Source organism: Strix uralensis, chromosome 5, assembly GCF_047716275.1.
Source record: "Strix uralensis isolate ZFMK-TIS-50842 chromosome 5, bStrUra1, whole genome shotgun sequence".
Lineage (NCBI taxonomy): Eukaryota > Metazoa > Chordata > Aves > Strigiformes > Strigidae > Strix > Strix uralensis.
This window is the reverse complement of record NC_133976.1, coordinates 61,244,795-61,257,617: the sequence shown is the minus strand read 5'-3', so window position 1 is coordinate 61,257,617 and position 12,823 is coordinate 61,244,795. Positions and strand designations below refer to the sequence as shown.

The 12,823-nt window shown below is 40.3% G+C and overlaps 1 protein-coding gene across 1 annotated transcript in view; it reads right to left on the bottom strand.

The window, feature by feature from the left end:
- Positions 1-12,823, bottom strand: part of BPIFC (BPI fold containing family C) — a 48,029-nt gene that overhangs the window by 33,506 nt on the left and 1,700 nt on the right. The window contains 4 exon segments of the mRNA XM_074871313.1: positions 1,846-1,974; positions 4,079-4,190; positions 6,758-6,883; positions 9,247-9,297. Of these exon segments, the coding sequence (XP_074727414.1) occupies positions 1,846-1,974; positions 4,079-4,190; positions 6,758-6,883; positions 9,247-9,297 (418 nt within the window).

The following is a 12,823-nucleotide window of genomic DNA, read 5'->3' as shown; positions in this document are numbered from 1 at the left end:
CCTATCCCACAAGCCATTAGGAAAAACATTTTCCCCAGGAGGGTTGTGCAGCACTGGGACAGGTTACTTGGCTAAACACCATCACTAGACAGCTGACAGTCTGGTGACTGTTCTGTTTTGAGCAGGGGGCTGGACAAAATGACTTTCAGAAGATCCTTAGGTTTAGCCATCCTTCAGTGACAAGGATCAGTGCAAAAGGACCTCAGCCCTCCTCCTCCCTTTTTGGGCTGCTTGGGAGATGGGGAGAAGCCCAACTACTTAGGTCCTCTGTTCCTGCATCCTTATATCTGCTCTTCTTCAGGAGGAATTGTTATTCACTGAGGCAGGGTTTCAGCTCCAGGCCTCCAGGAGCAAAGGGCCTGCCAGGAGATTTTGTGACTGGCAGAGTGCTCTGCAACACAGTGGAGAGAAGGGCTACAGTGAGAGCTGGAAATGCAGGGATAACACTATCACAACTAAAAAGCTGTGATAAGACCCATCTTACTGACCCTAGAAACAGCCTGGGAGGGGTGGGTTGTCAATGGTCTCCCTTGGAAAGCTCATTTTCAGCTGGCCCCTCTTAGTCTGCTATACTGAAAGCAACATGTAGGGCTAAGGAATGAAGGGGATGAAGAGTAGGGCATATTCTGGATCTGTCTATACCTATAGCCATTCACAGAACATCACATTGAACAAAGCAGCACAGATTGTTCCTTCTGCTCCTCAGAAAGGCAAGAAAACCCCTTCACCCCCTAAGCTCCACCAAAGCTGGCTTTGACCACCTCCACCATGATCTGCTCCACCAAATCCTGCATACCAGATCCCTGCCTCCCTTGCTGTCTGTGAAGTCTTTGAAGTTTTACACATCTGGGGTCTCCAGATTATGCCCAGATTCTTATCCTTCAGCAAGAGGGAGAGGTAGCTTTGTGTTTGGGAACAGCTGATTTGCCCTGCTGAACTCAGTATCCTTTTCCTCACAATACTGGTATGACAGAAGGAACAACAGACAGGTTAGGGGCACAGTGACAGCACTTTCCAGCCACCAGTACTGAGACTGAATCCAGAACTGCATGTCCATGCTCTTTTGAAATCAGGACATGCTGTGAAACTTGCTGCATGGTGATCCATTTTGCTGTACTATCTGGCTTGCAAATAGAGCAATGCCTACTGCTGTTACCAGCTACTTCATTAACCCAAGTTGTAGAGATTAGCAAGCTTTTCTGATAACCCAGACATTTTATCCCTCCTCCCACCCCCAAGAAAATTTACAATATTGAATTACAATGCTATAGTAAAAATTCTGGGATAAAAAAGTGGACAATCTCATACTACACAGGTCATGAAGCTGTCAGTTTTCCATAGTGACCCTAATTCTGGAGTTTCCAAAATTCTGAATGTTTGGCATTGTGACAGTGCCCTTCCTTTAACAGAAGCACTTTAGAAGACAATATACACTGTATCAGCAAATAGATAATTAGCTATAGAGTCAACCTTCCAGTTATACTGTACAAAGAAAGGAACAAACATGGCCACTGCAAACTCTGTCGTCCTGAATATTCATGTTATACCATGTAATATACAATCTGGACAAGTTGAGCATGCTAACGGATGTCTGATCTGATATTTCCCAAAGAGACAACCTGTGGGGTACAATAATTAAAAAAAAAAAAAAAAAGAAAAAGAAAAAAAAGCATTAGTTGGCAGGGGCTGTTTCCTTAAGAAGTTTATTCAGATAGATTGTTGTTAAATGATAAAGCATATCTGACCTGAAAAATAATAATTACCAACTAGATTTCTGAATTTCATTTACAATCCCTCTCCCAGAACTGCCACTCTCCAACCTGCATCTCTCTGTACAACACTTACAGCAGCCATGTGTTCATACTCCAGTCTGCACTGATTGTAGCAGAAGCATATGCCACTTACAGACTAATACCCGTGCCAGGAATAAAGGAAGCAGAAGTTTCTGGGAAATCTACAGCATTAATTCTGAGCCTACAGAATACAGAAAGGGAATATTAGACTGCATGTCAAAAGACTAAAAAGGACTTCTGATCACTGAAAACCTTTCTGCTATAAAAGGCAAAGTCTATGCTTTTGTAAAAGAATTTCTTAGAAATGACTGACCCCTGTATATTTTAGGAAAGAAAGACACCAGTACCATTACACCTAGTAGCATCCTTGGAAAAAGAATCTTTGCTATCTGCCTGCGGAAAAAAGGATGCCTGGCCAAAACAAAAACCTCCCCTTGGGAGAAAAACAAACTCTTTAGAGCAAAATGTGCTTGCTGGGGAAAATAAGTCTGTGTGTTAAACCCAGATGCTGTATCTATAAATAAATCAGGTTGTCTGAATGCTAGTGTTTGCTGAAGAACATCAAAGTTTCTCTTTCCCCATTCTGCATCCTCTCCCTTGCCTCAGAAAAGGGCTCTGGAGAGGATCCGTTTTTCTAAACAAAATCTTACTTGAAGATTTCCCTGCCAAAACAAATGTTTGATACTCAAGGATACTGTCTTGCAAATGGGTGTGTTGAACTAGGCTGAACATTGTAAAGATATCAGCTGTAATCTTATCATGTAGTACACATTCCTGATTGATTGTTTCCCAATATCTGGCAGAGATCTCTGAAACAACTGCCTTTAATCTACTTTCCATGGGGCAGAAGGCACCAGTTACTTTTAGTTAAAATGACCATAATTTTCCAATAACATCTTGGGCAGCAGTAAGGCTGACCTTAGTAATCTTGTTTGCAGTGAGCTAAAATCAGATTATCCACTGGGAAGATGGCCAATTTCAAGAACTATGGATGGGAGAATGGATTGGGATTTTGAAGATCATATAATAATTTAGGTTGGAATGGGACCTCAGGAGATTTTCTGGTTCAACCCCCTACTCAAAGCTGGGCCAACTCAGGGGCCATGCCCACTTGAGTCTTGAACACCTGGATGGAGATTCCCCAACCTCTTTGGGCCCTTGTTCTGGTGCTCCTTAGCACTTTTTCCTAGCTTTTCTTGATGTAACTTATGTCTGTTGCCCATGATCCTTTCACTGTGTACCTCCAAGGAAGCATTTAGCTCCATATTCTTTATAATCACCACCCAGCAGACAGTAGAAGACATGCAATAAGACACACGCACCTCCACCCCCACAGTTTCTTCTTCTCCAGTCTGTCCAAACACAGCTCTCTCAGATGTGCAGGGATTAAGGTTGTGAGGATGGTATAATACAATGAATCCTGCCAGAATGCAGGCTATTAGGAAAATATGTATAGGTAAAGGATGCAGACCCTATCCAGCAGAAGGTACATGAAGTCTCCCAGATTGGTATTTTTTGCTCTGGGTAATTTGTAAAGAAAAGGAAGTAAAATGCTACTGAGCAGCAGAACTTGGCTTGATAGTAGTATTAAAAGACCAGAAGTTTCTGTTTTCCTGTTTATACCTATTGGAAGATGAGATTGAAGGCTGTAGAAAAAAATACTTTTATATTAGTCTCCTTATTTGGAGAAATTGTAGAAGACTCTATAAAACTGTTTTTCTAATGGCTGCTCCTGGTACAATGATTTTCCTCAGCAGGAAATAGGTGTTGAGCCCTATCCAATAAAAATGCTGATTTACCCTTGTAAATCCATCCAAAAAGATTCTGTAAAAGTCATCCTCCTGCCACATCAGCCCAGATACACTGTCCCCTTGCACACATTTTCATCTTACCATTTTGTTGTCTTTTTCTCATCAAACACAAATGAATTATTTTCACTGCCACAGGTCCTTCACAGTAGCACACTTAATAACACCGATTCTGCCCTCTTTCCCACCCATTTCCCCTGCTGTATCATAGCCATGTTTACACCTGCCTTGCCCCAAGCTCTGATACAAGGCAACTAAAAAAACAGCCAAGGTGCTCCTTCAGCTTTCTAAAAGATCATCTCTGAGTGTGGTAGAAGGAAGCACTTATAAAACAAATCAGTGCTTGGGCAGTGGGAGCAGAGTTAGATGAACCACTAAACTTTTACACTGAACAAAAAAGTGGCTGCATAATTATTACTATGCAGTAAGAATAAGCTGTTTCACCCTAAAACTTTGAAATGTATTTCCTTTACTTACCTTGAAATGACATAGTTCACATTAACGACTGAGAAATTCTCCTGACCACTCCAGCTTGGGAAGGTCTCTTTCAATACTGCTTGCTTCAGGAGCTCCATCCCAATCCTCCTGCCTACAAGGGAACAGAGGAAAGCACATGCCTTGCAGATTGGATTCAGGCACCCAAAGGTCCAGATATGCTACCAAGTAATTTAACCATCACTTTTAACATAGTTCTTGAAACGCCCTGATTCTATGATCCTTACCTAGATCTTCCAACCACTTACACACCCATTTATAACTTCCATTAGCCTCACATACAAATCATTTAACTGAAGATCAAGATCATCTGTTAGGATCATGTCATCCTTGAGCTGTATTTTATATTCTAGAACTCGTCAGGTTTCTGAAACGGTTATACTTCATTCACTTCACTCACAATGTGGACAGCCTTGGGAAACACTTGGTATCACCTTTACCTCAGATTGTCTCATACCTGTTGAATTAAAAAGTCAGTTAAGAAGTAGCAAGATGACTTCTATATGTAGTATTTACTTACAGAAGTGTGATATACGCATCTAAAGTGCTGGTATGTCAAATGCGGAACTATCTGGATTGTTACTTGTGTACAGGAAGTTGTTTGAGGTTTAAGAACAATCCTTTTAAACATTTTCTTCCCATTTCTTTCAGAGTACATACCACTGCACCTTATCCATTACATCATGCTGCAGACCTCTGACTTATTTCCTTATCTTCTCTCCTTACTTTAAGGAATCCCTAGTTTCTTGAAAGCTTCAATGCTATTTGTGCATTGATAATACACACAGACCCTATCATCAACAAACAGAACATCTTTAAATCCCAAATTCCTTGTGTCTTCCTTCTTTCTGCTCATCTCTGATGAAGACACTGCTAAAACTTTAATACTGAATAATGTCCTGCTTTCAGATATTTTTAGCATTAGTTTCTTTGGCTTTTGGCCTCACAGCTGCTGAATACAAAGTATTTTTTTCTCCCCCAGACTTCAGTGTATTAAAAAAGCAAAAAATTGAAATCAGTAACTCATCATGGGAATACCTTTTTATAAAATACATCTTTTATGAAGGAGAGGTAAGTTATCATTCCCTGGGAATTCCTGCCTCCAAAGCAAAATATGGGCTCTGACTGAAATAACTTAAAGCTCTCTTACAACTGTCAGTGAAGGCAGCCATTGATTGCAGGTGGAATTTCTCTCAAGGTTCTTGTAGCAGACAAGGAGTGTGCAGGCAGGGTCTATTGCCTCAGCCTTCAAATATCATTAAGGGAAAAGACATGACACGCATCATGCTCTTCAAATATGAGAAATACCTTTGGGAGGTATTTGCCTCTTCTTACTACTAATGCAGGGGTATGCAAACTTCATTTGTTTGTTCAGCACTTGAAGGCCATGCTGAATGTCACAAAAACCGCTGGGCCACTAAGAAACACCAAGATGAATGTGGGAATTAAGAACTGGTGGTTAGCAAACTGACCTTGAGGTTAGAAGAATGATTGTGGGAAACTAAGGCAGCATTATGTAACACCGTGTTGAGTGAAAAACAGCAGTAAAAAACACCACCTGCAGAGTGCGGTGAGCATGTAAGCAATAAACAGGCAAAACCTAAAGGTCAGTATGATGTAAAAGTAAAAACAAATCTATGTAAACAGGTGGTAATAAATTGGGAGCTTGCACATAGTGAGGTGGCATTTGCTCTTGGCAATGCCTCCCCTTCAACAAACTGGTGTGAGTTTGTCATTCTTCTGCGCATTGCCCCGATCCTGGCTGGACCGAGACCGACAGCTGAAGTCTCATTTCTACAGGCATGAGAGAACCTTAGGGAGCAACTTCTCCTGTGTCATAAAAAGATATGGAAATCAGTTCTGCTTTGGGTGACTGATGTTTGCCCTGCACTTCTCAACTCCTCAAAAGACTTTAAAACAATGCTTATACAGACAAATAAGTGGACCTGATCCTTGCTTTCATCTCTAAGGCATAAACCCACATCTCACAAGTCCATTGTTTACCTGTCAGCATGTTCAATACATAAATGACAACTAATCCTTAGCACGACCCAGCCTTTGTTGAATTTGTGCCTTGTTAACCTTTATGAATAGAAAGAGTAAGGAAAATATATTGTGGAAATTGCTGATACTCTGTTAAGGGGCAGAATTATGACAGACAGTTACTAGATTTTTTTTGAAAGAATGGCACATGCAGCTGCTATCCCACACCAGATGGAGGAATGAGATTGTGCAGCTATGTGGTTGTTCCAAAATTGTAAGGTTTTTTCCCAATTATGTCTTATTATCTTCAATTAAATATTTGACTTTCAATCAGCTTTTTGACACTTTTAAAAACGGAGCAATTAAATGACCATCTCATTCTGGTTCTAAGAAAGTAGATGATACAAGGAATGTAGTAGAAATGCTGTTGGACTGTAGGACAATGCAATCACCAATGCAAGGATAAATTCACACCTGGGGTGCACAACAAGGAAGGAAATAAGTCAGAGAAGAGACAAAGGGTGTTCCTGGTATGAAGTGACAAAAGGAATTTATTCTGTTTCACTTTTTAAGGAGCTTGTTTCTACACTGCATCTTTATTAAGATGTATTATTCTGTGTGTATTCTATATTCTGTGCATATCTATCATAAATTAACTTCTGGCAATGTTAGACATACCGTAGTCCAGCCCATTCTGAGTAATCCTCATTTTAAAACCAGGATTAGCCTCAAGCCGCAAGGACAGCCAACACAGCAAGAAAGAAGGCAATGTCTTTAGCATCGTCTCTCCTTTGTCCCAGGGACCTGTTAACAACATTTGTGATGCAAATGTAATCATAAACAATGCATACCATGAGTTGCAAAATATCTGTATCCATTACTTCCCTCAATGAAACTGGGACAAGGGTGGATAGTCAAGAGAGGTTTAGCCAATGATTTATTCCATGAAGTAGTCACTGTGGGAGCAGATGCAGATTTCTGATTACTTGGATAGCACTTTGGCAGGCGTTAGCTGTTGGTGAGAATGAGTGGTTCTGCTCCACCTCTCCATGCCTTCCCCACACCCATGTCTTGGCTGGTTTATTTTACCATCTGTCCTACCTCCTGCACAGTGAACATGACAGAGCAATCCCAGCCAAGGAGGAGCAGGTCTGTCCTCCTATAGAATAACACCGTTTTTATATACATACCCCCTAGGATATACTGGATTTGTGAGTCCAAAAGTTTTTCCACTAAATCAGCTGATCTAATAAAATACAGTAGACCTCCCTACGAAACTTGCCTCCCTGTTACACACAAACCTCGGACTTAATCCAAACACTGACACATGAGACTGGCTTAATCAGGTCATGTGAGAAGGGAATGCAAGATTAAATTCAAAGCGAACATGAAAATTACATGGTGATCACACATGAATAGAGAAGGGTGTTCTGGCAGGCAAGAGACTGCAGCACAGTGTCTCTGAGTGCAAAGCGAGACTGTGAGCCACTGTGTGGTGGGACACAACCATGACACAGATTTACAAAAGCTGTGACAAATTATTTCCTTCTGTTACACTTTCCTAGTATGAAAGTAAGGTTTCTCTGTTCAAAATTCTTGCATTCATCCTGATTTTCACTACCAATTACAGCCACACTCAATTTCCTAGAAATAACAATATTGTTTCTCAAAACAACTTCAACTCTTCTCAGTGCTGCATTAGGAAATTGTTTATTAGGGACCTATGGCAACTTTACTCTGGATTTATCACTGAGGGGAGCAGCACATCCTTTTCTAACATGTCTGACTGTGATCATGGTACCTGCCTACATACAAAACCATGCTAATTAATAAGTAGCAAAAAGGTCTTGCTAGTTTCCCATGTATTCCAGCCTATAAAGTCATTCCTGGATTTCTAATAAATACCGTATTGTCTTGGACAATTTATTCCATAATCTGCCAGAAAACATATAAATGCATTTAAAAAACCGACAAACCCTCCCCTCCACCAAAAAACCCAAAGCCTACCACCGTTTAGCAGTCTTACTTCTGTGGTGGAATTAATATTACCACGTCAGACTCTAAATGATTGCAAATCCGAGATCTACACAGTATCTCATAACATACCGCTCTTCAGTGGATTTCTGAACTATAAGACAGACAAAATACATTATCAATATTGTCCTGATATCAGTTCTCTGAGGAATCCTTACAAAATTACCCCAAACTAGCAAGAAAAAGTGGTTTCAGGGAAAAAACATTCTGAAAACATTGTGACAGATTTTGAAAATCCCCCTTTTAATTGGTCATTCCATCTTTAGTTCTTACACCTTTTTGGTTTCCTTCATTTTAAGCAACTCAAAATAAATAATTACTTTAAGGTAACAATGTTATATTTTGCAGAACAACCAGTTGGAGTCACAAATCTTAAACTTTTTCCAGAACGTGTCCTGGCTTTTCCTGAAAACATGCCATTTTCTATCCTGATTATTAAGGGTCAATTAAAAATCAACATAAACCCAGAAAGACAGATTTTCTATCATTGAAGTAGATGGATATTTACTAGATATTTATCTAGCAGGATTGTTAGAAGCATTGATGCAGGTGAGGTACCTCATTCTCATTGAATTTCATTCCCATTGAGGAACAGAAAACAGCAATCTTAGACACTACAGTGCTTTGTAGTTAATATGTTCTTGTTTGGATCTTAAAAGTCTGCCAGATGAGAAGCTGAAAGAACAACAACTGAACTGCCATGGCAGTAAAAGATGGTATAATTTCATATGGCTTTCTCAAACCAACAAGGCTGATACTCTTGGTTTCTTTTGCACTCCAAGGCTGATATTCTTGGTTTCACCAAAGCCCCAAGCCTCTGCTAGATGCTAGGATTGATTATACAAGGTTAGTCAGACGACTGAGACAGAGGTAAGGAGATGGAAATTGTAAGCTGCCTGATATCACAGCTGCCAATTGCATTGTCGATGACAATAGATGGCAGACGAATTGCTTTGATTTTATCTTCAGTAACTGAGCACACACCAAGCAATTCCTTGATGTAAGTCATTCTCTTAATTCTTTTGTCTTCTCAGAGATAGTGTAATCAAGTAAGATAAGTAGAGGAAAAAGATTAAAAACTCCTTTGTTTCAGTCTGTGTACCTGTCTCAGCCTTATGAAGCACTCTACTTACCAGTCTGTAGATACCACATTTGGTTTCTCCTTTGTGAACAGTCTGCAAAAACTTTAAATAAAATAAAGATTAGAGTTGAAACCTGCCCAAGAAAGCCTCTGATGCAAAAAAAAAAGTCACTATTATTGTCTTGTACAGGTTTAACCCAGCCATAAAACCATACTATCTTAAGCTGACCAACCTCTGAAATAGAGTATCTCTGTAAAAGAATTTTGTCTTTGTCTTGTCTTGGTCCTGCACAAAACTCTCCACTTGCAGCCCACAGAAGAATTTCTTCCACTTCCAAAAATTCAGAAAACAAACCTCAATAGTTGACAAACACAAGGCAAACAGCTCTCAAACATGATAGCAAATATAGTGTCTACCCAACCTGAAGTCCAGAAAGAGCACTTTAGTTTCACAAATATCTCTGCTATTATCACAGAACTGGGACTGGATTTTTCAGTTTCTCTCTTGCTCCATTGTTCCTAGTTACTCTGGAGCATGCTCAAGAACAGGTGGGCTTTCTGCAGCTCACTCAACAATGTCAAATCAAAAAGGGCTCAATAGCTTTAAGATTTTAACCCTTCCTATACACTGATATTCCATATGGAAAATCACCTCTGAGGGAAAAGGAATACAAAATTTATGTAGTTGATAGGAAAGATATATTGACAGGAATGCTTAAAGAAACCAGCAAATGATACAGACAGGAGTTTGCGAAATGACATAAAAGCAGGTGATCTCCTCTTCTCCACAACCACTGGAAATACCCATGGAACGAGAAAAACTCCAGTAAGTTCCTGTTCATCGTTTCCCCCATTCAGTGTGGAAAGCAATGCTATCCACTTCCCAGCTCATGAGGCAGCAGGCGATCTAACTCAACGAACTCTTCAAACAGAATCCATAGGAGACAGTGCCCACCCCTGCCCTCACAGGTTATATTTGTGGGTAGGTCTGGGACCCATCCAATCTTTTGAAGGCTTTACAAAGGGTGTTACCACAGCTTTTCCTGAGTGTGGCTTGCCTACTGATGCCCTTCATAAAGACTTTGAAAGCCTTGGAGCAGAGTTGCCAGAGAACTATTAATCTGTGCCAGGCTGCAAAATAAATATCATAGCTGCAATGCCTACAAAGAATCTATTAATAATGGATAAGTATGTTGAGAGGCAGTTGACTGATGAGCTGATGGAAAACAATGGATCAACTGAGTTCACATTGTTGACCTCTGTAATCCTAGCACCTGAGCCAGGAGTACTAGGTTCATTTTTATCAAAGTCCATTTAGCAAAAAAAAAAAAATAATCAGTGTTCTTGTTCTAGCTCTGCACTGTACACTGTCATCACAGCTAAGAATTGTAAGGGTGCTCTTAAGCTGCTCCCCAGGAGACAGGGGAAGAGTAAGAAACACTGAGATCTTGACCAGGAATGAAGCAGGCATTATTTGTCTGTGATCTGCCCAGATTCAGATCTAAGTCCATCGTTTGCGTAGGTCTATTCTAAGCTTTCTTCTCTGCTTTTCTTCCAGTCATTTGGCTCACTCATTAGTCCCTTGTACAACCACTCAGTTACTTTCATGGAGCTGACAGCAGGATGAGGCACTCTCTCAATCTATGCAGGACCTACCGCAGTTTTGTATAAATTGCAGTCCTGTAAGAAGTCACCATAGATTCCTAGAAGGTGGATGCAGTTATCTCACTAAGAAAAACCTGACCCCTTTGGTTCATCACAAGACACAGGAAATATCCCTCTGAGAATCTTCCTCCATGGGTGGAGCCTCTTTTTACTATCCAGAGAAATGTGATTTTGGTCTGCTAATGCAAAGATATCAAACTCTGCCTTTGATGTGCCACTTCAAAGACTTTTGCTCTGCACAGAACTCTCAGCAATTCAATACTGTAAAGAAATATATAAATCTAAGAAAACATGGTGGCAGCTAAAAAGGTCTGAAGCAATGTAGGAAACCCCAGAAAACCCACTGAAAGGTCCTTTGCTCCATATGACCAGGATTTTAATCAGAAACAGAGAAGTTAAAGCCATGTGAGCAAACTTCAGACACTGTGTAAGGGTCATCTGTAGACAGCCAACCTGAGATGGTGTAAAGCTGAGCTCCACTAAATGTATAATCTATAGAGCACTAGCATAAAGGGGTTTAAAATACATTTTAGGAGTAAAGTTGACCCCCATCAAGCTGGAATAAGTTCAGACGTTCTTTCCACGGGCTTCGATTTGAGCCTCCTCCCCCACTGGCACACTTAAAATGGTACTTCAGACATTCACAGATCTCCAGCCTTCATACCCTTCTCCTTCTCATTCCACCATCTCTCACATCTTTCAGTGTGACCCAAGTCATTCAAAATATCAGTATCATAAGGGTTAATATATACACATATATATTTATTTATATGTATTATAAAATACACCTTTGTAGTGGCAAATACAGAAAGAAAAATAATGGAAAAGGTCCACTAGCTCACACTGGCTTTATTACTACAGTCGGCTTTCAGTAGAAAAAAAAATAAATTCCTTGAGGTATGTAACTGAACCAAAGAGACCTTTACTTTTTATAGTTCTCTTCTGCCATGGGAAGTTGACCGCAGGTCAACAGGACTACAGTTATTAAGTTTCATACTTCTCAAGAGAAACCACTACGGCTATCAATAAGGTTTTACTTCTTTGGTGGAAGAGGTCCTGCTGCTTGTGTTTTACACTAACCACGGAAGGGGGAGAAAAACCCTGAATAAAGTACTTCGAGTTGATAAACCACATTGTCTTTAACAGCTATTCAGAGCTACTGATAAAGAGATTTCTTTTGTCACCATACTGTATATTATTTTAATGAATTAGACTTTAAAAAAAATCACCATTTCTGAAAAGGGTGAACTATGCTGAAAGTGAAAATTCTTCTGTATAGAACCATTTCTTCAAGCTTGTAAGCACACGGGTTTCCTGTTCTATTTTGACACAGTCCCTTTCCCAGCCTGAGGCCAACTTCATATGTGGCCACTGAAAGTCTCCCGACTGCAGACTGAGACAAAATTTAAATGGTGGAGAAAAATATTACTCATGTAATAACAGCCCTTTTAGAAAGGGTCATTTGAAATTTTCACAGACAAACTTGAAAGTTTAGCCTCTCATCATTACTATTTCTTAGGAGCTTTTCCTGTTTAATACTTGCTGCTGTGTGGAAAATGTGTCTAAACCTTACACTGTGGCATGACTCATAAAAATCAAAGGAAAATTTAGCAGAATGCCAGCAGAAATGTTCACTTATAACTGGTGTAGCTGGTTACCTGATGAGTACTACCACCAGCTCCTGAGAAACTGAACCATCTTACTTTACACAATTACTTTAGCTTGTGCAAGCTACTGAAATGGTGCTTCTGCTGGAAACATCATAACTGTAGCCATGAACATTTCTCATACTAGGGAAGCCTCCTACTTTCTTTCTGAAGAGTGCAGACTAAGCTGCCCAGGAGCCAGTGGGAACACAGGAGGTGGCCAGGACAGGGACAAAACTGAAGGACAAAACAGAGCAGGACGTCCATGGCCAGTGGAAAACGGGCATGATGTTGAGGCAGCAGCATCACTCCCTTTGG